This window comes from Macrobrachium rosenbergii, chromosome 54 (genome assembly GCF_040412425.1).
Source record: "Macrobrachium rosenbergii isolate ZJJX-2024 chromosome 54, ASM4041242v1, whole genome shotgun sequence".
Taxonomy (NCBI): domain Eukaryota; kingdom Metazoa; phylum Arthropoda; class Malacostraca; order Decapoda; family Palaemonidae; genus Macrobrachium; species Macrobrachium rosenbergii.
The window spans coordinates 42,513,411-42,537,539 of record NC_089794.1 but is presented as its reverse complement, the minus strand read 5'-3'; the positions used below and the strand labels follow the sequence as shown (position 1 = coordinate 42,537,539).

Here is a 24,129-nt window from a genome sequence, read left to right as displayed (position 1 = left end):
ATTTCTATGAAATTTAACGTTTATAGTACATGTAAAATTGTCGTAATATGCATGCATTTGATTTTTTTTTGTGAGAGCTTATTATTATAAGTAGCCTTGTAGTTTTTTTCTTGTATAAAAATAATTTCAATAGAAGGAGTAATAAATCTCTACTTTTAAAGTCGCGCTTTGATGTTAGCAACAGCTGCTTCTTCATTTACGCTGCTTGATTATTGATATTGAATAAAGAACCCATTGCGTAATATTTCCCAAGCATTTACGCTCACACAACGTAAATATACTTCCTGTCGACTCGCATTGTAAAATTTAGTTCAAGTCTTTTATTTGTGTGGATAGCAAGTCTTTTATGTGTGGATATATATATATTATATATATATATATATATATATTATATATATATAATGAAGAATTTACTAGAATTTGATGGAATATATAGTTATTTGCTTATTTTTGCACATCTGGTCTATCACTGGGATTAGGATTTTGTGATCGGTATGTATTGAGAGAGAGAGAGAGAGAGAGAGAGAGAGAGAGAGAGAACTGGGTTCGATACACGTCCAAGGCAGGATGATGTAGGTCTGTTACGATAAAACGCCTTGTGCCTCTTTTGCCCGAATAAGTTCCTGGCAGTTGGTCGAGTTCGGTGTGTGTGTGTGTGTGTGTTTGTCTTGGGGTTGGCGGGATTGTGGTAGTGGCTGTTGGGAACGTGACACTTGTTGCCTATCGGTTGTTTCATATTTAGAGATATGGCTGGGAGACTAGATAAAACTTTACTCATCTCTACATCATAAGAGCTTATACTTGGTCTAGGTCAGGAATTAGATATACTAATTTTACTCACCTCTACACCATGAAAGCTTAAATTTGGTCTAGATCAAGAATTGGTACGGGCAGGAATTTGTAGACCTTGCTGAATGCATTACATTAGATATCACGCTGACTTACATTTTGTTTGTTTCCCCATGTTTTGAATTCGCACTAATCCACATGCCGCATTGTAACGGAAAATATTTTGAAAAAATATAAAATTTACGAAAGCCTTTTACCTCGCTTTAGCAAACCATTGAAACTAGACTATCCAGCACTTAGCTTCTGTAAATTTTTACTCGGCCCTACATCATAAGAGCTTATACTTAGTCTGGATCAGGAATTGGTACAGACAGCAAGTTGCAGTAGACCTTACTGAATGTATTAGGCTCTCAGATATCACGCAGAGTTACATTCTGTTTGTTTCCCCATGTTTTGAATTCGTACATACCGTATTTGTAACGGAAAATATAATATATAGAAAAGCTATATCTTAATTTACCTTTTCAGTTACTTTGCTTTAGTAAACCATTGAAATTTGACCACCCAGCACTTTACTTCTGTAAAATTTTACCCATCTCTACATCATAAGAGCTTATACTTAGTCTATATCAGGAATTAGTACAAACAAGTAGTAGACCTTGCTGAATGTATTAGACTAGATATCACGCAGAGTTACATTCTGTTTTTCCCTATATTTTGAATTTGTACTAATCCACATTCCTTATTTGCAAAGGAAAATGTTTTGGAAAAATAATATTTAGGAAAGCTAAACTTTATTGAATCTTTTTAATTACCTTGCTTTAGCATACCATTGAAACTAGACTACCCAGCACTGTGCTTCTGTTCTGTAAAATCGTGGTCGTAACCGTTTGTCGAGTGATTTTTCACTCTGGTGTGATTAAAAAAAAAAATTCTTTTGAATACTTCTAATTGAATGTATAGTCTATGTAGATTTTTTATGATACTAAGTTCTTTGCTTGTTTGGCCGAAGTAAATGAACCTCAGTCCATACATTTATAAAATTGATTTAATAGATTCAAAGCTGATGAAGTAAGCCTAAAAGGGGGCGCCTCAAGTAATTCTTTCTTTGCTTTAATTTACTGATTTTAGGAACAAGAGCTGGGTAGCAATTTTCTGCGCATTTTCCTTATGACTTCAAATTCGCTGCCCAAGAAAGTGGGACATTATATTAATTTAGAAATCTACTTTTCCTCGTATAAAATGTTCCTGCGAGCAGTGTGTTGGTCTTGAATTCTCTTTGTTTTTCTAAAGCGCAACTTTAACTTTGACTATAACTTTGATAATAAGAAATAGAGATTTCAGATTTGTTATATATATATATATATATATATATATATATATATATATATATATATATATATATATATATATATATATGTATATATCAATAGTAGAGTTTTCCATATACCTGTCTTGTGTTCCTTCGTCAGTGTGTGTCTGTCTGGATGTACAGTTTTAATTCTTTGCCATAGCTTTTGAACTATAAGGGATTTAGTCTTTACGATTTGCATGCATATGCCATTAACTAAGCCATTTCTTGATGCACCAAAGGTAGTGACCTTGATTGTAACCTTCATACTAAAAATAGCTGCCACACTTTACCTTGTCATGCAACTTTTAGAGTGAAGGCATTTTAGTGAAACTAGTAGACCATCATGCATAAATGTGAATGAAGAGAGATGGTCCTGCGATAAATACTTCACATTTGGCATGCATACACCACTATAACATCGTGTCAGAAGACAAGATGTTCATGACCTTCCTAATTAAAATAGGTGCTGTTGTAGCATGTCTTTCACAAACGCATCCTATCGTATGAAAATGGTTGACGCTATCTACCTGTGAAAGCACCATGATGGTGTGTTCTTCAATCTTTCATAAATCAGACAGTCTCAGTCTTAAATATTCTAGTCTAGAATACTCTCCATTGATGAATGCTGTGAACCTCTCATCTTTAATGTGTAAAATGCAGTGTGTTGCATTGTGCTCCATGAGAGCAAGACGAGAGGTGTAGATTGTGCATCTAGATTAAAATGTCTCCAGTTTATAACAATGACGCATTCTTATTATAGACAGGTATAACGAGCATGCTTTCAAGTCATTCGATATTTTTATTCATATAGATTGACTTAATAATTTTAGATCATAGAGTCACATTTCTTGGCTCCCATAGTGATTGGCCAAGTGATTTGTCCTTAAATGAGAGGTGAAAACTTGAGCAAGGTAAAGTTACAGGGGTTGGATGCTGTAAAGAATCTTTTGTACAGTCTACACCAGTGATTCGTAAACTGGGGCGCGCCCCCTAAGGCGCTAGAAGCTTCCAAGGGGGACGCAAGCAGTGTTGCCAGATGGTGCCTATTATTTTTTTAAATTTGTGATATTAATTGCAAAATTGCCAAAAACATTATCATTGCTTCCATATGTTTTCTAATTATTATCTCAAAACATGCAAAAATTCAAAATATAAGTCAATGTTCATTTCAAGTCTTATTTATGAATTGAAATACAGTACAGTGCATACCTATAAAAAATTTAACAGCAATGAAACAAAAATCTATCATTCATCCATATATTCATATAAGCAAATAGGCAACATATTGTTTATAGTTTATAGTTGGCAAAAATTTCAGGGGTTGGGGTGGGGCGCGTGGGATCTATACATAATGCAGAGGGGGGCGCAAGGCAAAAAAGTTTAAGAACCACTGGTCTACACCAAGTCAAGGTGAACACTATAGGACTAAAATGCTCACTGAACCATTTTTGACCCAAGAGCCTGCCAGCTCTTGGTAATCATACCCGCCCCCTGACTTGACTTCCTGCAAATTGTGTGTAGGAAGAATAGGCATGGACCAGCTCTCACCAAGCAATCATTGTAGACCCCGATATCACTATTATATTGAGATTAACAACAGTAATTTCAGAAACTTAGTAATTCATGGCAACAGACAGGATTCCTCGCAGCTAGGGTACACAGTAGCCTGTTTGTCCATTCTGTTTTATTTCCTTTATTTTTACGGAAAGAACGAAGAGTGGAGATAAGAAAGCACAAAGAAGTTCCAAGAACTCAAGACAAAACCAACTTTTATCCTGTTGATCAAGTGATTCAGCAGACTGAGTTAAGCCTTAAGGTGTAGTGTAAAAAAAAAAAAACCATGAAAGTATTGAATGTGTTCCATGGCAAAAAGTGATCGAAAGTGGCAGGGCCAAAATTTGTCACCGTCATTGAATTTGTTATTAATGAATAGGTCTTTTCAGCCATGACAGCCATTGCAGATTTCAGCTAAAACCTGCAGAGCTGGAAGAGAAAGATTTAAGTAAAATAACTGAACGAGGAAAACGGAAAATCAAACATTCCTCACAGAAGAACTGAAGAGAAGCTTGGATTATTTAATCATTGGCAGCAGGTACCATGCAACATCTTGCTCCATGCAAACAATCTCATTTGAATTAGTGTCATTGTAGCTCAGTTGGTTTCAGCTGGACTTCACAGTGTGGTGATCCCAAGATCAAAACCTGAACTTACTGGCAAACACCACTTTACCAGCCTTTTAAGTAAAAGATGGCGTGTTTAGGGAGCCTATTGGTTTACCTACTGAATCATCAGCAGCGACATCCCGATTCTCCCTGATCCCAGCTTGGGTGGAGAGGGACTTGAGTGCTGTATATGTTCAATCTAGATATTGTGCACCAGTGTAATGACTTGTCCTTTGCCTGTGCTGGTCATGGCTCCTAAAAGCATAGCAGCACGCTCTAAGGAAAAATAAGCCAAATGAATGTAATTGTACTGGAACCATGGCTTGCATTTCCTGGCTGGTTTCTGTAAAATGTGCCATGATATTAGTAAAAAGACTGTTCTTGGTGGTGTCAGTAAAGGAACACAGGTCAGAACTGTGATTTTTCATCATGTATAGAATGCTGAAGATCTACAAGGTAGTCTTCCTTTAGCAGCTAAAGATCAGTGGGTAGCAATGCTCAGATTTAATGAAAGACACAACCTCTTCATTGGAATCCTCTAAAGAGAATTACTATGTTACTATGTTCTGTACCTGATGATGTGCACATTAGTGACTTTGCTAAGCAAAGCTCCCATTAAGATGCAAATGCTTAGAGTATACAGACCATGTCCTTGTAAATTACTACTCATAAGGCAGTGAAAAGCTCTTGCAGCACTTGAGAAACATGAGCAACTCTCATGGATCTTGGAAAAATCCAAACTGTTTGCCCCTCAGACACACAAATATGATCCAAGTAAATAAAATGAGACTTGACGCAGCCTACAATGCTCTAGTTGTACTGTATAGTTGGGTCTCAGCAGCAATTGTCAGACTATCGTGGTACATAGGTGCACCTAGGAATATTTTCCAAAGTGTGTTCTTGGTGAATAATATTGGTGGGCCACCTGGTAATTTTCCAGAGCTGCAGGCTATTGAAGGCAAAACCCAAGTAGCACTTCTGATGGTTGTCATAATAAAGTTACTGTCATAAGTAGCACTGGCTAGTGTGAATTTTTCAGTAATATTCCCTGCCATATGACATAGATTAGTAATTTTGGAAATGTTAATACACTTCAGCATAGTGATGTTCCTTGATTTTCTTTGTAATATTATGTAAATATGGCCATCATGAAGCCATATTAGTTTACCATGTCTTCCATTGCAACTTTGTCATTTGACCTTAGTGTTGTTGACCTTGACTGACATAAGGTCACAGACACTAGCGGACCCAGAAAGATTTAATGGAGGCACCGATTCTCATATTAATATTACACATACATATATGTCTATATATATATATATATATATATATATATATATATATATATATATATATATATATACATATACATATACATATATATATATATATATACATATACACACATATATATATGTATACATTTCTGTCATATCATAATATATTATCTTGAGCATATCATTCATTATTTAAGTATAAATTATGAAATGGATAGCAATCACTTGTTCTATTGTGAAATACCAAATCCATTATTATTATCATTAACATTATTGTTATTATTATTACTGTTAGTATTTTTTTCTCAAAATTTTATTATTTCTACAATAGATTTATTTTTCCCGCCTGTATATTTCTCATTTATATTATTATCTAAATCTTCAATATTATTATTTTGTCATTATTTTTCATGGGGGCACGTGCCCAGGTGCCTCTCCCCCACCTCCTGGATCCGCCAGTGGTCACAGACATTCTATACCAGGTGCTAAAATTTCAAAATTTCAACACTAAATTTTTACTGAATGTCTTATAGGGGGAGCCTATAACAGTTGGAAGTTACATTAGTGGTATTCTAAAATGAATCAACATTATTGTAGAATTTTTTTGAATGCTTCATTTTTGACCTTACAAAATCAGTTTTGGTGCGAGTTAGGAAAATCTTCATCGTCCAAAACTTCTGTTAACGTGCCGAGCTTTTCTCTAGTTATGGGAACATCCATAACTTAATGTATTGTCAAGGCGTTTTACTAGTTAAGGGTACACTCAGTACCGAACTGATGGGTAGTAATGGGAAAATTCAAGACTTCTGTAAAGGTGCCAAGCTGTTCCATAATTTAGGGAATATTCGGAGCTTTGTAAAGATGCCAGGCATTGTTCTAGTAATAGGAACACTGTATTCAGAACTAACATAAGTACCAAGCTTTTCTTCAGTATGGGAATATTTAAGTTCCCTGTAAAGGTACCAAACTATTCCTTAATTAGGAGAACATTCATAACTTCTGTAAAGGTGCCATGTTTCTCAAGTAACGGGAACATTCAGAACTTCTGCAATTGCCAAGCTTTTCTCTAGATTTGGGAACATTCAAAAATTATGTGAAAGTTTTGAATTATTCTGTAGTAGCCTTGAGAACTTCTTTAAAAGTTCCAGTCTCTTCTCTAGTAATGGAAGCATTCATAACTTCTGGAAGTACCATTTTATTTTTTAGCTAAGGGAACAATCAGAATATTATAGTTACGGGAACATTCAGAGGTTGTGTAAAATTGCTAGGCTCTTCTGATGGTTATGAGATTGTTCATAATGTCTGTAAAGGTTCCAGGCACTACTTCAGTTGTGGGAACATTCAGTAGGGGAAGGTTAGGGTGTAAAGGTGTCATTCTCTTCTTCAGTTGTGGCGACATTCCAAGTTGCTGTAAAGGTGCCAGCCACTTCTATAGTTAAGGAATATTCAGAACTTCAGGAAATGTGCTAGGCTCTACTATAGTTAAGGGAACACTCAGAGCTTCTGGGAAGATGCCAGCCTCTATTATAGTTAAGGGGTTATTCAGAGGTTCTTGAAATGTGCCAGGCTCTTCCATAATTAAGGGGACAGTTCAGAGCCTCCTTAATAATAGTAGGTTCGTTTATAGTTGAAGGAAAATATAGAGCTGGCTCTTTTATGGTTAAGGGACTATTTAGAACGTCTGCAAAGATCTCGGACTCTTCTCTAGTTAAGGGAATATTCAGAGCTTCTTAAAAATGCCCGCCTCTTGTCTAATTCTGGAAACATTCAGAATATTCTGAACTGCAAGTGCCAACCTTTTTTATTTTTGTAGTTATGAGAACATTCAGAATTACTGTAAAGGAGCCAGGCCCTTCTATAGTTAGGGTAGCATTCAGTGCTAGTGAAGTTGCTAGACTTTTGTTTAGTTAGGAATTGTTCATACCTTTCATAGAGGCTCTAGACATTTATTTAATTATAGGAATATTCTGAACTTCTGTAAAGTTTCTAGGCTGTTATATAGGTAAGGGGCATTCAGAACTTCTGGAATGGTGTCAGGGTCTTCTAGAATGACAGTAACATTCAGAACTTGTGGGAAGATGTTGGTCTCTTTTATAGTTTAGAAAACATTCATACCTCCTGGGAAGATGGTAGGTTCTTTTCTAATTATGGGGATATTTAGAGTTTCTGTAAAGGTTCCAGGCTCTTTGCTAGCTATGGGAACATTCAAAATTTCTTAAAAGATGCTAGGTTGTTCTCTAGTCTGGCACCTGTGCAGAAGTTCTATGAAGATACCCAGTTCTTATCCAGTTATGGAATCATTCAGAGCTTCTGTATAGTACCAAGCTCCTCTCTTTGGTAAGGGAATTTTCAGGAATTCTATAAAGGTGCCAGGCTTTTCTTTAGTTATGCGAATGTTTACAGCATCTGCAAAGGAGCTCATTGTTATTGGTTCCTTCAGAGCACATGCACAAGTTCCAGGCTTTTCTTTTGTCAGGGGGAGCATTTAGAACTTCTATTAAACTGCATGACTCTTCTGTAATTATGATAATATATATAGCTTCTGTTAAAGTGCCTGGCTTTTCCCTAGGTAAGGGAACATTCAGAGCTTTCATAAGGGTGCCTGGCCCTTTTCAGTTTTCTAGTTACGGGAGTAATCTTAGCTTCTTTAAAGGAGAAGTTACGGAAACGTTCAAGAGTTTTTTTTTAAGATGTCAGGCAGTCCTCCAGTTATGGGAACATAAGAGGCACTTTTCTAGTCATGGGAACATTTGAACTTCAGTTAAAGTCCCAGGCTCTTCCATTGATTGAGAGGAACATTTGGAACTTTGCAAAGCTGTCAGATTCTTCAACAGTTACTCGAACACTAGAGCTTCCATAAAGATGCCAGGCTGTCTCTAGGTATGGGAACATTAAAAATTTCTGTGAAGTTGCTTGGCTCTGCTATTTAGGGGAACATTTAAGACTTCTGTAAAGGTGCCTGGTTCTTCTCTTGTTAGAGAGCATTCAGAACTTTAAGGTTCCAGGCTCTTAAGTAATCATTTAGAGCTTTGTAAAGGTGCCATGCCCTTCTCTAGTTATGAGAGAAGTCAGAATTCAGAATTTCTGTTATGATACCAGATTCTTCTCTGGTTAGGGGATCATCCAGAGCTCCTTTATAAGTGCCAGACACTTCTCTAGTAATGGGGACATTCAGAGCTTCTGTAAAGGTGTTGGCTATCTTCCAGTAACGGAAAGATCTCATGCTTCTATAAAATTGCCAGACTGTTCTTTAATTATGAGAAAATTCCGTACTTCTGTATTGGTGTCGGGATATTCTCTATTTATGGGAACAGAAGTTTTGTAAAGTGCCACAATATTTTTTTGAAATGGAATGATTCAGAACTTCGAGGTAGCCACCAAGTGTGCCGATTTTTGTAATTTGTCAGAGAAATTAAAGTGGTGCAGTTGTATTACTGCATGAAAATCATTGTAAGTGGTAATGAAGCGAAGTCGATTTACAAAGTATTCACTTAAAATTCCTCTTGAATTCATTTTCCATATTTTAAGAATAATTACCATTAGGAAGTTTCATAAGGATTTTTGACAATAGTAATTAGTATTGTTAACATCATTATTTTCACTTGTATGCCTTTCCTTATTGAAGGGTGGCTCCAGAAGGTTCTCAATAAGTATTTTGGGATGAAGTTTGTAGCTCTGTGTCCGTCTACCCACTGTCTGTCAAACGCTATAGAGTCGAGTAGGTACTTGTTCTTAATTCACTGCGTATGAACCACGAGGACAATTTTCGTCAAAAGAAAATGTACAGCCCTACGCTTATCAGTATTACATTGTTATTATTATTATTAGCCATTCTAATCCCCCCCTCTCAAAGGTGACAACGGAAGTTAAGTCCTCCATATAAAAAGAGAGATTGAGTAGGTAACCGCATTCCTCCACTCTCTCCTCCCCCTGCCCCCTCACTCACCCGCCCACCCACACGGTCCATGGTCATAAGGAGTTATGCGTCGATAGCATATTATGATTTTAAGTCACAGTTTCAGTCAGAACTGTGCAGATGGAAACTTGAGAAAATGTGTTTATTGTGTGCGTGTGTTCTAATATAGAAGCATGGCCTATTCCTTTTTGCATATTTTAAAAATTTCATTTTTCATTCGTCCGATTGCTTGGCCTATGGCCTGGTACTCCAATTTATATAGTTCCTCATTGGACGAGTCGGTATCGTCGTCGGCTAGCACTCTGCTGGGCCCGCGTTTGATTTTCCAACCGGCTAATGAAGAAGGAGAGGAATTTATTTCTGGTGACAGAAATTCATTTTTCGTTATAATGTGGTTCGGATTCCACAATAAGCTGTAGATCCCGTTGCTAGGTAACCAGCTGGTTCCTGTAGCCACGTAAAATAAGTCGAATCTTCAGGCCAGCCCTAGCTCAGTGGTCTGGTTAAACTAAGATATACTTAACTCCAATTTATGTTAATCCTTCGGGCCAGCCTTAGAGCCGTTAATCAGCTGAGTGGTCTGGTTAAACTATTTTGGTAATAAAAATAATAATAATAATATTATTTTTATTAATATTTAAGAACACACATTCTTAAGCAAATTTAAAAGACCATTAGCGTCGGTAACAGAATTCAACACTGTTGAGTTTCATTTTTTGGGGCAAGGAAACAGCAGTTATAATAAAAAAAAATTAAAATAAGGACACATTCTAAACAAAAAAGGCCTGACATAACATTATCTGTAAATTTACTTTCAAGATTAGGACGTTGTAGTTGTAGACAATTTAATAATGCACATAACGGTAAATGAAAGAAGCTGCAGCTCATACCAACACCGGTGCTGTAGGCATTTAAGTGCGTATTTTCATGAGCGAGGAGCACTTAGTTCTGGGGATCCAGAGGAAATCGTACGGGTTAATGGGAGACGTAACCTTTCCACTCAAGACTTTCGTTGGTCAAATTACTATTAAAACGGGTCAACAATATCTCTGGTAATGGTGTGTTGGCCTTCGGTTTCTTATTTCTGGGTCTCCGCGGTGCGCTGTAGGCATTACTTAAGGTTCTTTGCAGCGTCCCTTCGGACCCTAGCTGCCACCCCTTTTCATTCCTTCTACTGTACCTCCATTCATATTCTCTTTCTTCCATCTGACCTTCCACCCTCTCTAACAGTTATTTCATAGTGCAGCTGCGAGGTTTTCCTCCTGTTACACCTTTCAGACCTTTTTACTGTCAATTTCCGTTTCAGCGCTGAATGATCTTATAGGTCCCAGCGCTTGGCCTTTGACCTAAACTCTATATTCTGTTCTGTTCTCAAGTCTGTGTCTTTTGAAACAAGATGCTTCTTCTTCAGAAACAAAAAAAAAAAAAAAAAAACTAGCATTCTTTGAAATCTAGAAGAATAAGAAAGAAAGAAAGAAATTCGATTCCTGTGCATCCAAAACTAGGACAAACAAGATCGAAGTTAGACACCATTCCGAACAACAAGGCCTTGAGGTTCACAGGAATGACAGGTGGGTCTGCTCCACCTCTTCGTATGGCACGCTGCTTGATTTCCCAGTCTTGCCTTCCCTCGTTCACTCGTTCAGACAACCCATTTTATTCTTCCCCGCCCACCATTATCCTCGACTTCCTTCAAATTTTTCGTTTGCCTCTCTCTCTATCTCTCTCTCTCTCGTAAATAATAACAAGAAGAAGAATATCTTCTCTTTGAAGCGTAAACTACTTCATAACATAATCTCCGAAGTAGATGCGATCACCTTGATCAGGTGATGCAAAAGAGCACCTGTCTGTTGTTCATGACATATAAAGAAGTTTTCCGTTGCGAACTTCTCGGGTGTTAGTGGTGCTGATAGTTAGTCTGTAGAGGGACCGCAGGGTTTATTATAACTTTTCGAGAGCCTCCAGAATGATCGCCCAACCGCTAGTTTATTTACAATCAGTTTTGAAGTATGGTGGAGAACGCTAGTTTTTCGTATCAGACCGAATTACATGTTAAAATAAAGAAGAAAGTTATTTTGGCCAGTTTCAGCTGTCAGTGCATCATGACATCAGGCATTACTTGAGGTTCCCAGCTGCACCCCTTTCGTTCCTTTTACAGTACCTCCGTTCTCCCGTCTTACTACCCTCTTGAGTGCAACTGCTAGGTTTTCCTCCCTTTACACTTGTCAAAGCTTTTCGTTGTCAGTTTCCGTTTCAGTGCTGAATGACTTCATAGGTCCCAGCTCTTGGCCCTTGACCTAAATTCTATATTCTATTCTATTCTGTTGTGGCCTGTGAAGCGTCAGAAGGTTTGAGATTTTGAAATTGAGGCAATTGATAGTAATATTTCCTCTACTTTCCAGCATTTTCTGTTTTGGGATGGCTGAGTTTTCGGTGTTTTTTTTCCTAGGAGCACTGGGACGATCACCCCAGTGTCTTTTAGGAGCATAGGCCCAAAGAAATCAAGACAAGGGAAAAGAAATTGGGGTTAACCAAAAAGGGACTGATCTGCTTTTCTGTCTCTTGAAGGAAGAGATTATACGCAAGGAAAAGCAGAACAGGAAGATGGTTCCAAAGTTTGGCAGTGAAGTAGAGTAAAAGAGAGTCAGAACTGTTTAATCCACAAAGGATACAGTAATCATTTGCAGGAAAACCTTGCCCTCAAATCTTATCCTTTATCTCTTTGAGGCTGATAGCGTTTAAAACCTGCAGTATTTCCTTCCTTCCTTTCTGGACTGTTTTCTCCTTTTTCAAGTGGACCTGGCAGCCGTCTTTATTGTTTCAATCAGCATACAAAGAAGAAAGAAGCAGGCTTGACTGTTAGTTTCCTTCCACTGCTCGCCTTTGGAATTCAATCCCTGTTTCCATTTTCCTTAATTTCAGCGGTGGATTCGCCGATTCCAACTTGGAATTGACCCTTTTCTTTTACTGCGTTACCCTTTCTCTTTCTTTTTTACCTTCAGGTCTTGTCTGGATAAGGACAGCCTGCCTATCACGTTTCCCTCAATTGTGGGTGAGGCTACGTAGTGAGGGGACAAGACCAGATTAGTTTAGCTAGTTTGTTGTGAGGCTACTCCTCAGTACTTCTACGGTCAGCAAAGAAACTTGCTTTCAGTCTAAGTTTTGATACATGTAGCTTGGTACCTGTCAGGAATTCCGAGGCTTCTACAACCTGGTTCGGAAACGAGATATGCCGTTCCGATTTCAGAAGTGTGTCAGCATTTCAGTCCTGATATGAAGAGTATAGATTGTGAGATGAATTTCAGTAGAGATACATAAAGACTTCAGCCTTTTATCTCTTTGATAAGTTTATCTTTTGGTTAAGAAAAAAACTCACAGTAAAAAACCAAGTTTATGTGAATAAATGTAAAACCAGAACTGTCGACCTTCACTAAAATCCTCTTCAGCTGTACTAAACGGAAATTACAAAGTGTTTACAAAGAAATAAGAAGTAAAAACCGAAACAGAAAATTAAAAGAGCAATTAAAATAAAAACGGTCAGTCTGTGGGTCTTCCTCAGATATCTCCATCTCTTGAAATCGTCTTCTTGTAGCATTATAAGTAACGGAGTCGTTTGCAGGCCGGAGGAACAATTTCCTTCAAAATAACTGACTGCAGATTGGCTGCCAGGCATATTGAATGATCTATGAAACTGTCTTCAGAGGTGAAAGCCTTGCTTCCTTGAAAGTTATCCAACTATTCTTCTTTTATTGGTATTTTTTGTCTTGCTGAAAATCTTTGCCCTGTCAAAAGAAATTTGATGGTCCAAATCAAGACAGTGATTGGCGACGGCACTGCTATTGGCACCGGACCTACATGCGTTTTTATGTTCAGCTAATCGGGCTAAGCAATCTCTTTCAGTCTCCCCGACGTAGACTTGGGTGCAATCTTTACAGGGAATTATGTATACTCCTGAATGTAATTCAAGATTCTTAACAGATCTCTTGCAAAGTTTGCTTTAATGAGCTTTTCAAGGTGAAAACTAAATTAATTTTCTGTTGATCAAAGGTAACAAACAAGAGCTAGTTAATGTAATTTAGGTGATTTTCTCAGACTATTAGTGTGATAAAGTGTGAAAAGATGTAAGAGATTATATGGGCCCCTGCATTACCCCCTAACCAAAAAAGAAGAGTTCTGTGATATGGCAATCCCTGTTTTGAGAGTTCTGATAATATTCAATGTCATTGAATTCATGGGTGAAGATGAATTTATCATGAGAATTGACAGAATTCCAGTTATCAAGAGCTAAATTGTTTACGGATCTCTGTCTTAACTTAAGAGGTTGAAGATCTGGAGTTCTATGATGTAAGACTTGATATGTGGATATCTTTATTGCGGCTGTTGAAATACTTACAGTAGATCTTTTGCCAAACTGTTGAGCAATCAGACCTGAAGATTTTTGAACGAGTAGAGATTTCAGGGGTATTAAATCATTCTTTTGCCATCTGTGGTTGAAATGTCATACAATTGTTAGATACGGAGGGAGCAGATAATAATAGTGTATATGTGGAAATGTCTTCTTTTAGATTCAGATAGGTACAGCTTTGCTTGATAGTTTTTTGCCGCATGCCCTTGAAAACACAGGCGTGCTTTGGTGTGGAGGTCACTGTCTCATTTGACCTGATATATCGAGACATGCTCTTATTCTAGCCTTTACAGGTTAATTATGAAAATATTTGCTTACAGCATGCTAAATAATGTACTTTCACTCATATTGTTGGCTTTTGGACTTCATCAGTACCCACTGGTCCTTGCATCCAACCCTAAGGTCTTCTGCAAGTTTCAGTAACGGCTGGTATTTTAAATCGCAGGACTTTAGCTCTTCGCTTAACTCACAGTCCATAAACAGGCTCAGCCTCAGTCATTTGTCTGAACTAGGGACCGCCAGAAGTGTTTGCACTTTCATGGCAAAGTTAAATGCATTTTTATACCTGAAGAATGCAGGTATGAGAATTCATTGATTTTGTGAGCTGTTCAGAGCATCTTTTGACTTAACACTTAGGTAGCGTTCAGATGAGGTTTTCTTAACTGAGGGTGGGCCAAATTCCATGCATTACGATTACTATGGAGAAGAAAAACTGCATTCTTTTTTCGTTAGTTATGGTTGTAGCATGCTCATCTTTTATTGTATTTATTTATTCATTTTCAGAACTCTTCCCGCCTGTCTGAAGTTAAGTTTACAGGTCGATTGTTTTGTAATGGTTCCAATGTATGTTGCTTCCTCGTCGCATGTTACGACATAGAATAGGCTGCCCAATATCAAGAGACTATCTTTTGTGACTTTTACATAGTTATGATGAAGAATGTAATGGTTACCACTATTTGCCGATCGTTTGCTATGATTTTGATTATTTTGAAAGTTAATTAAGATTTTCATTTCTCCACTTTTATACATTGCAACTGTAAAGCTTTGCATCAAAATTTTGTATTCTTTTTTCCCCATTGGCATCAAAAGCCCAGCGAACCTATATTATCCCTTTGTTCACTGATCTTTCTATGCTAAGAGGAAATTCCGATACCTTTATATATATATATATATATATATATATATTTCTGTGGAAGCTTGAATTTCGAGTCAGTGGCCCCTGTGGCCTTGTTCCATATAAATAGGTTTCATCTTCTGATGATGATATATATATATATATATATATATATATATATATATATATATATATATATATATATATATATATATATATATATATATATATGAAAATAAGAAGGCCCATAAAACACTATTTAAACGTTGAAACCATATATTTCGGGCACTTGTTTCTGTGCCCCTGTTCACTGGTAGAATATGGACAGGTGGAAAGTTACAATGGTATATATACAAAAACATGAAGGTGTTTTCTTAGGCCTCTGATGCTATGGAGATGGCGTTTCTTAAGAAGGAGGAGAATGACCAAATTCCCTAGTGGTTTTTGGCCTCATTAGCTCCCGTTTGGCGATGGATCTGGTGGTCGCGTTTCTTGGGTCATCTTCTTCAGGAGGGGTTTGAGGGTTAAGGTGTCGATGGCGTCCGATTTCCAATGTCCTCCTGACAGGTTCATATTGTTGGTTTGATTGATGATAGCAGATTCCAGCATCTTTCTTTTGTACGGACAGCTACCCTTGAAAACCAACTCCGCCCCACTCCAGTTAATGACATGCCCTGTATTTCTGATATGTAGGAAAATTCCCGAACTCTCCGAAGCGTAACGTACTGATCTTTTGTGCTATGTTATTCTTTGCGAGAGCGATCTACCTGTCTCGCCTACATAGATGTCATGACAATTGCTACACGGTATCTTGTTAACTCCGGTTTCTTCCCTTTTGTTATTTAAGTATACGTTAACGAGCGAACTCCCGATGGATTTGGGATAATGGAAAATGAAAGGATTATTAGAACTGAGTTGTTCGGTGGCCTTTTGGATGTTTTCATCGTATGGAAGCTTTATTTTGTTGTTGAAATCTATTTGTCTGTTGTGAGTGGGACCTCTATAGTATATTTTATTCGCTTTGTTAATAGCCCTCTCGATAATGTGTGGTGGATAGAGCAGTTGCGTTAGGTGTTGGCGGATCGTGTTATATTCTTTATCCAGGTACTCATTTGAACATATCCTAAGTCCTCTGAGGAATAAGTTGCACCCTACCATGATTTTTACGGAGACGTCGTGGTAGCTTAAGAAATGAATGTAGGAGACAGCGAAGGTGGGTTTTTTATATACTGTAAATGCATACTTGTTCTGTTTTCTTATGATCAGTACATCTAGGAACGGCAGTTTTCCGTCCTTTTCCCATTCTGTTTTAAATTTTATGGTCGGAACTAGCGAATTTAGCCTATTAAAAAATTCATTAAAGTCCCCCCAGCTATTGTCCCAGAAAGTAAAGATATCATCTACGTATCTAAGCCAGATCATATTATGGGGTTTGATAGACGACAAAAGTTCTGTTTCGAAATATTCCATGTACAAGTTTGCTAGAAGGGGTGATAGGGGACTTCCCATGCTACAGCCAAATTTTTGTTTGTAAAAATTACCATTGAAAGAAAACACGTTGTTAGTTACACAGAGGTTGATAAGTTTTAAAGTTTTATCTATGCCAAGAGGAAAATGGTCTTCATATGGTTGTAACTTCCTCTCTAAGAAAGACAACACGTCGGCAATCGGGACTTTAGTAAATAATGACTCGACGTCTAGGCTGAGCAATTTGATGTTGTTTGAGGGGATGTTTAAACTATTAAATTTTTGTATGAAATCCTCTGCATGTTTGACGTGGGAGGATGAGAAGGTTCCTAGAAAGGGTGAAATGAGGCCAAAAACCACTAGGGAATTTGGTCATTCTCCTCCTCCTTAAGAAACGCCACCTCCATAACATCGGAGGCCTAAGGCCACACCTTCATGTTTTTGTATATATACCATTGTAACTTTCCACCTGTCCATATTCTACCAGTGAACAGGGGCACAGAAACAAGTGCCCGAAATATATGGTTTCAACGTTTAAATAGTGTTTTATGGGCCTTCTTATTTTCATATTACACTGTAGTATTACAGGAAAAGACATTCATATATATATATATATATATATATATATATATATATATATATATATATATATATATATATATATATATATATATATATATACACAGAAATAGACAGTCAACTTGACCACGCAGCTGTCAAGAGAGATAGAAGTTGATATGGACTCTGTAGTACTATTCCTGTCTAAAGCAAGGTCGTGGTTAGTTGGTCGAATGCAGATTCTGTACTTAGAATCGTTATCCCATTTCCGCTGTGATAGGAAAGTTTGTAACACTCAGCAAATTATGAAATTTTGTCCCTTATGGACCGTGGCTATTGTATGCTCACGAATATTAAGTCACAAATATCACTATGAGAACTTGAGAATTAACTGACACCCAAATGGGAATTATAATTTATAAGTGCATCGGGCCTCGGCCTGATAAGAACATTAATGACTTCGGGACTTCGTACTTACAGTCGCATGCCACGTGTGCATATCTTGTAAGCAAGTGTATTTACTTATCATGAATGAGTGACTTGGTAGACTTTACATTCAACAGTCGTATACAAGCATGCACACCTTTAATTGTAACCGATATAGGCTCAGGGACTGAGTCTGATAGTACCACGTGTGAATATGTTGGAGCAAAATTTTCTAATAGGAATGACATGATTGACATTTAAGTAGGCGTCTTGAAATAGTTTTGGGAATCATATTGCATCTCTTCCCCCTCCTTCCTTTGGTATCACCAAGAACTGTATTTTTTATTGTAACGAGATTGTCATATTTCCGACCACTGTGACAAGGATAGCAACTGACCGACTTATCTGCTTTCCCTCGGAGCCTGGTTAAGCCTGCGTCTTGTTTCTTGCATTTTTAGCTCGGCTACATGCATCCCCCCGAACGCAGAATGGGCTGAATAACTTTCGATATCCAGATTGTATCACATGCAGTCGTAAATTTGAATTGTGACCTGATTTTTTTGTTATATATTTTGCACGTAGATAGGCTACATATGAATGAACTGCATTTTAGGTACTTTTGTCTTCATGTTATTAAATAACTCCAGAATGTTTTTCTGTGCTGACAATAGACTGAACACCGACAGTTTTTTTTAAAAGGTGATCACCCTGCTGCTGACATAAGTAAGCTATGATCAAAAGATTTTTTGTTTCATATTTGCCAAATTCTTGTAGAATAGCTCTTATTTATGGCTGGTGTTGGTTTCAAGACTTAGATATTACTTCCTAATTAGTGACTATGCCCCACGAGAGTAATCTTAAAGGTTCATTAAGTTAACAGTGACCATTTACAGTGCAGTTTTGATTACCAGTCATTATGTATGTAATCTATGGCCTAATTACTCAGTATATGCATGCAGAAAAATCCATTTATAGATATTTTGTACCATTCAAGAATAATTTCAAATCTCTTTACATTAGACAGTGTACCTTAGAAGGTTTTTGGTATTTTAGTATATAAGCTAAAGGATATTTATTTATTAAATTCGACAGGAGCCTCAATCGAAACTGAAACATGCGAGGTGAGGTGCCATGAACGGCAAGTCCGAAGAGTCCAGCACTGACAACACTAGCAATAATACTAGTAGTAGCAGCAGCAGCAGCAGTAGTCAAGAAAACGACCCCCAACACAGCAACAAAGAAGGGACGCAGGCCTCGCAGTCAGGAGAGGCTCCGACAGAAACCACCGTTGCTCAGACATCAGGTGCGTCAAGTTGTCCGTTGTTCCGGGGACATTCTCATGCATGGGTGGAGGGAATGCTAAGTAACCCGTAGTATCCCGGACAGTAATATTCTGTTATGTTGGAGGGATTATCAGTTAGTCCGTAGGTCTATAGACTTTTGCGTTGTGGGTGAAGAGAGTATCCTTGTGGTCCAATGTGCATTTTGTTATTCTGGTAATGGATGAAAATTGAATCTGCATTTCTAGGGTCATTGTTTTTATTTTTTAAGGAGAAAGTTATCCTGTAGTCTATAGGTCTTATAATACATATAATACTGGTGGGGGATGCAGCAAGGAGTTCAAAGTCTTTTAAGAGTTGTGGATACCATTCTGTTATATGAGATTTATTTGACTAAAATAGTTTTTTTTTTTCCTTTAAAGTGTGCCCTGTAATTGTTTTGCTCTGTGCATATTCAGTGTTGCTCCTTGTGTTGAATCTGGCTCTTAACTTGGTTAACCAGCTAGTGCTTCTGATGACTCTGCTAGAAAATTATGTTAAATACTACCATTTGATCAAAAATAAGAATCTGCAGTGTTGACATGTCTTGCAGCCGATGCTTAATGTGTTCATTGCGGGATCGCTCGCTCTCTGTCTTTCTCCCTCACGTAGTGTGCTAGATTGAGTTTGAACTGTGTCCTGGTTTGCGATCTTTGACGTGACTGATAGCATTACAACTTACTTTATCTTGAATGATATCCAAAAATTAGTGTACCCTCTCAAGAGAGAGAGAGAGAGAGAGAGAGAGAGAGAGAGCGTGTTTTGATAAACTCGCGTAGAATTTTTATCATGTTTCTTTTTGAATTACGGAAATCAGTGCATTATATCTTGAGGATTTAAGCAGTTAAATTCATTCTTCAATGATCAAGACTAGCTTTAGAGTGTCAATAGGTGAAAAAGAAATTGTGCTGTATTTGATTTTCTCTACTTTTGCTTTGAAAAATTTCTTTTGGATTTTATGTAGTTCTAGATGTTGTCCAGTTCTCATTTTGTTGATGCTTGGCAGTGTTGATTTTTTTTAAAGGTAAGTTTTCTCATTAAAAAAAAGTGAAAAGCTAACTATTATCATTATTGTTATTATTTAGGGAGGAGATCTTCTCGGAGGGCAGTAGCGTTGAAAAGTATAGCTGTTTCCACGGCATTTAATATGTATAGAGTCTTCTCTGTTCGTCTTATATAATCTTCTGTTCATCAGCATGCAGCTGGTATATCAAGTTTCCTAAGGACATATAAAGATTTCTGTTGTCTTAGGTTCATTTCCTCTAACGTGTCGACAGCGCATTGGCGGTCATCTATGTGAGTACAAAAGCGAATGACAGGATACAAGATGCACAGGTATTTATAGCAGGAGGGGTGTTTACAAATGGTGGACTGGTTAGCAAGCTGAATTTTGATTGGTCATGGTGACGAAGAAATCTGTCCCGGAGGCGTTGTGATCTTCTATAGGACCTAGGTCTACCCGGAGTTGCTGGCTGGAGGTGGGTGTTGGCTCGGGTTCCCCCAACTGGTGTGGTTGGTATTATAGGCCGTCCAGTTGACATGCCGTCGGCATCGGGTGCTCTCTCTCTCTCTCTCTCTCTCTCTCTCTCTCTCTCTCTCTCTCTCTCTCTCTCTCTCTCTCATGGCACGTTAGAGGAAATGAACCTAAGACAACAGAAATCTTTATATGTCCTTAGGACGTATAATGACTATACAGATTAAATGCCGTGGAAACAGCTGTTTATTATTATTATTGAGAAAACTTATGCCCTTAGTTAATTGCCAGGATAAGGGATTTAATGTTGAGGCCTAAAAGTTTTGTTTGTCATGGTACTTTCACGGCACGATAGCATGGGAGACGAATCAGCTGGGTTGAGTGATGTAATGACAACATTCAGTCTTAACTAAAAGTATAATGCATAAACAGTATACTGTGAGGTCAGATTCAAGCGCTGTTCCGAATCCAAAGACAAAAATTCAGATCAGAAGTCTTGGAGATAAAAGAGAGGTATTTTTCCCACAGTGGTCTTTCCGAAGGTAAGTTGTGCATGTTCTGTCTTCAGCGTATCGTTAGTCTTATGCTTAGAAAAAGTAATGGAAAGTGAGAAGTCACTGATTACACGGCTCTGGTTTTCCTGACTCTTCGTCTCTCCTTTTCAGTATTCATTTTCTTCGGGTCTGGGTAAAAAGGGCACTGGATTGCTCATCCCATTGATTTTGCTTCCAAATAAAATTGCCAGAGCTTGGAAACTTTGGTGTAACCCCGAAGGGAACAACATATACCAATCTTGACAGCTTTGGCCCATTTCAGTAAAGTTTGATCTGTCATAAAATCGGTGGGGGCCAGTTGTCAGGGTATGCGAAGAGAGGACACGAAAACAGAAGAGTCAAATACTGGATGAAATGGGGGTAAATGGAGTGTTAAAGAAAATAAGGGTGCGTATTAACTTATTTCAAATGTGACTAATCTTACTGCTTGAAAGTTACAGGGTTTATATATATATATATATATATATATATATATATATATATACAGTATATATATATATATATATATATATATATATATATATATATATATATATATATATATATATAACTGTATATCAACTTTATCACATAAACAATTGTTCTGTGCATTAGTAGAATTACTAAAAGGACCTCATTCAAACTGGGTGGTATCTAATGGAGTATTTATTCAGATACTTGATAATGTGGACTGTTTGTCAAAGAAAGCTTGTAACTTTTCCTGAATAAATACTCCATTCGATACCATCCAGTTTGAATGAGGTCCTTTTAGTCACTTACATATATACATTATATATATGTGTGTGTGTGTGTGTGTATGTAGAGCCTAATGGTCACTTTTACCAGATACATATGTAATTGTAATAGCCACAATGCCCTCTTAACTTCTCGAATTCTTCGCGCTTTTTTTAATGTAATTGTAATAGCCACAATGCCCTCTTAACTTCTCGAATTCTTCGCGCTTTTTTAATGAATAAAGCCACAAGCCCTCTTAAAGTTAAGAGGGCTTTTTGAATAAAGCGCGAAGAATTACACAAGTTACACACACATATATATATATATATATATATATATATATATATATGAAATTTTTATCACACCGTGATTTATATACAATCATGAAGCTACAAATGTCGTTTAATATCAAATTCACGCTACCTCGAGAGTATCTCCGATGGAGAATTATCACCGAAGGGAATTTATATAAGTGATAAATGAACAGGTACCACTGGGACGCGAACCCTTGACATGGACCCATTCAACGACTCCAGTGGACGTTACCACCGCGCCATCTTGATGGCGCGGTGGTAACGTCCACCGGAGTCGTTGAATGGGTCCATGTAGGGTTCGCGTCCCTGCTGTTCATTTATCACCTATATAAATTCCCCTTCAGTGATAATTCTCCATCGGAGATACTCTCGAGGTAGCGTGAATTTGATATTAAACGACATTTGTAGCTTCATGATTGTATATTATATATATATATATATATATATATATATATATATATATATATATATATATATATATATATGAAGATAAAAGGCCCATAAAACACTATTTGAACGTTACAACCATATATTTCGAGCACTTCCTTCTGTGCCCTTGTTCACTGGTACAATATGGACAGATGAAATGCTACAAGGGTATATATACAAAGCATATGTAAGTGGCATCGAGTCTCCGATGGTATGCAGGTGACCGTTTCTCAAGAAGGGGGGAAAAGAAACAATTCCCCAGTGGTTTTTGGCCTCATTAACTTCCATTTGGCCATGCGTCTGGTGGTTGTGTTTCCTGGAATACCTTTTTCAGAAGAGGTTTGAGGATTAACCCGTCCATGTCATCCGATTTCCAATGTCCTCCTGACAAGTTCATATTGTTGGTTTGATTGATGATAGCAGATTCCAGCATCTTTCTTTTGTACGGACAGCTACTTTTGAAAACCAGCTTCGCCCCGCTCCAATTTATGGAATAGCCTTTATCCCTCATATGTAGAAAAATCCCCGAACTCTCCGAATCATACCTTACTGATCTTTTGTGCTCCATTAATCTTTGTGAGAGGGATCTACCTGTCTCCCCCACGTAAATCTCATTACAATTGCTGTACGGAATCTTGTAAACTCCGGCTTCTTCCCCTTTTTTATTTAAGTATACGTTAATGAGCGAGCTCCCGATGGATTTGGGATAATGGAAAATAAAAGCTTTTGACTGTTAGACCTGAGTAGTTCGGTGGCTTTTTGGATGTTTTCGTCTTACGGAAGCTTTATTTTGTTGTTAAAATATATTTGTCTGTTGTGAGTGGGACCTCTGTAGTATATTTTATTCTTTTTGTTAATAACCCTCTCGATAATGTGTGGTGGATAGAGCAGTTGCATTAGGTGTCGGCGGATCGTGTTGAATTCTTTATCTAGGTACCCATTTGAACATATTCTAAGCCCCCTGAGGAATAAGTTGCACCTAACCATGATTTTTACGGAGACATCGTGGTAGCTTAAGAAATGAATGTAGGAAACAGCGAAAGTGGGTTTCCTATATACTGGGAAAGCATATCTCTTCTGTTCTCTTATGATCAGTACATCTAGGAACGGCAATTTTCCGTCCTTTTCCCATTCTGTTTTGAATATTATGGTCGGAACTAGCGAATTTAGTCTATTAAAAAATTCATTAAAGTCTCCCCAGCTATTGTTCCAGAAAGTAAAAATAACATCTACGTCTCTAAGCCAGGTAATATTAAGGGGTTTGATAGACGACAAACCAGGGGCAGAGAAGGAAGTGCTCGAAATATATGGCTGCAACGTTTAAACAGTGTTTTATGAGCCTTTTATCTTCATATTATATTTTGGTATGATAGTAAAAGACATTCATATATATATATATATATATATATATATATATATATATATATATATATATATATATATATATATATATATATATATATATATATATATATATATATATATATATATATATATATATATATATATATATATATATATATATATGAATGTCTTTTACTCTTATCTAACTGTGTACTGTGAAGATAAAAAGGCCCTCAAAGCAATATATACACGTTGCAACCATATATTTCGAATTCCAAAACTTCTGTAATCCTGATCACTGGTGAAATATGGAATATGAAATATTGGCAAGTGACAAGAGTGTTCATTGGTGGTATGTAATATTCGGTTGGCCTTTGTGTTTTGGCCCTCGTTGTGTCCCACCTGTGTCCAGTCAGGTGGGCGTTTCCTCTGGAAAACCTGCTGGAGAATAAGTCCTAAAATTAACTCGTCGGTGAAATCCGATTTCCAATGTCCTCCCGACAGGTTCATATT

General features: G+C 37.3%; 1 protein-coding gene across 12 annotated transcripts in view; it reads left to right on the top strand.

The window, feature by feature from the left end:
• The window catches only part of LOC136835029 (uro-adherence factor A-like), a 123,204-nt gene that overhangs the window by 33,143 nt on the left and 65,932 nt on the right, over nt 1-24,129 (top strand). For 11 of the 12 annotated variants that reach the window (XM_067098102.1, XM_067098094.1, XM_067098104.1 and 8 more), the window contains one exon: nt 18,561-18,771. In XM_067098102.1, the coding sequence (XP_066954203.1) occupies nt 18,600-18,771 (172 nt within the window). In that variant the 5' untranslated portion in view covers nt 18,561-18,599. Of the gene's footprint in view, nt 1-18,050; nt 18,192-18,560; nt 18,772-24,129 lie in introns of those variants that run through there. The other variant, XM_067098105.1, reaches the window with a different exon arrangement.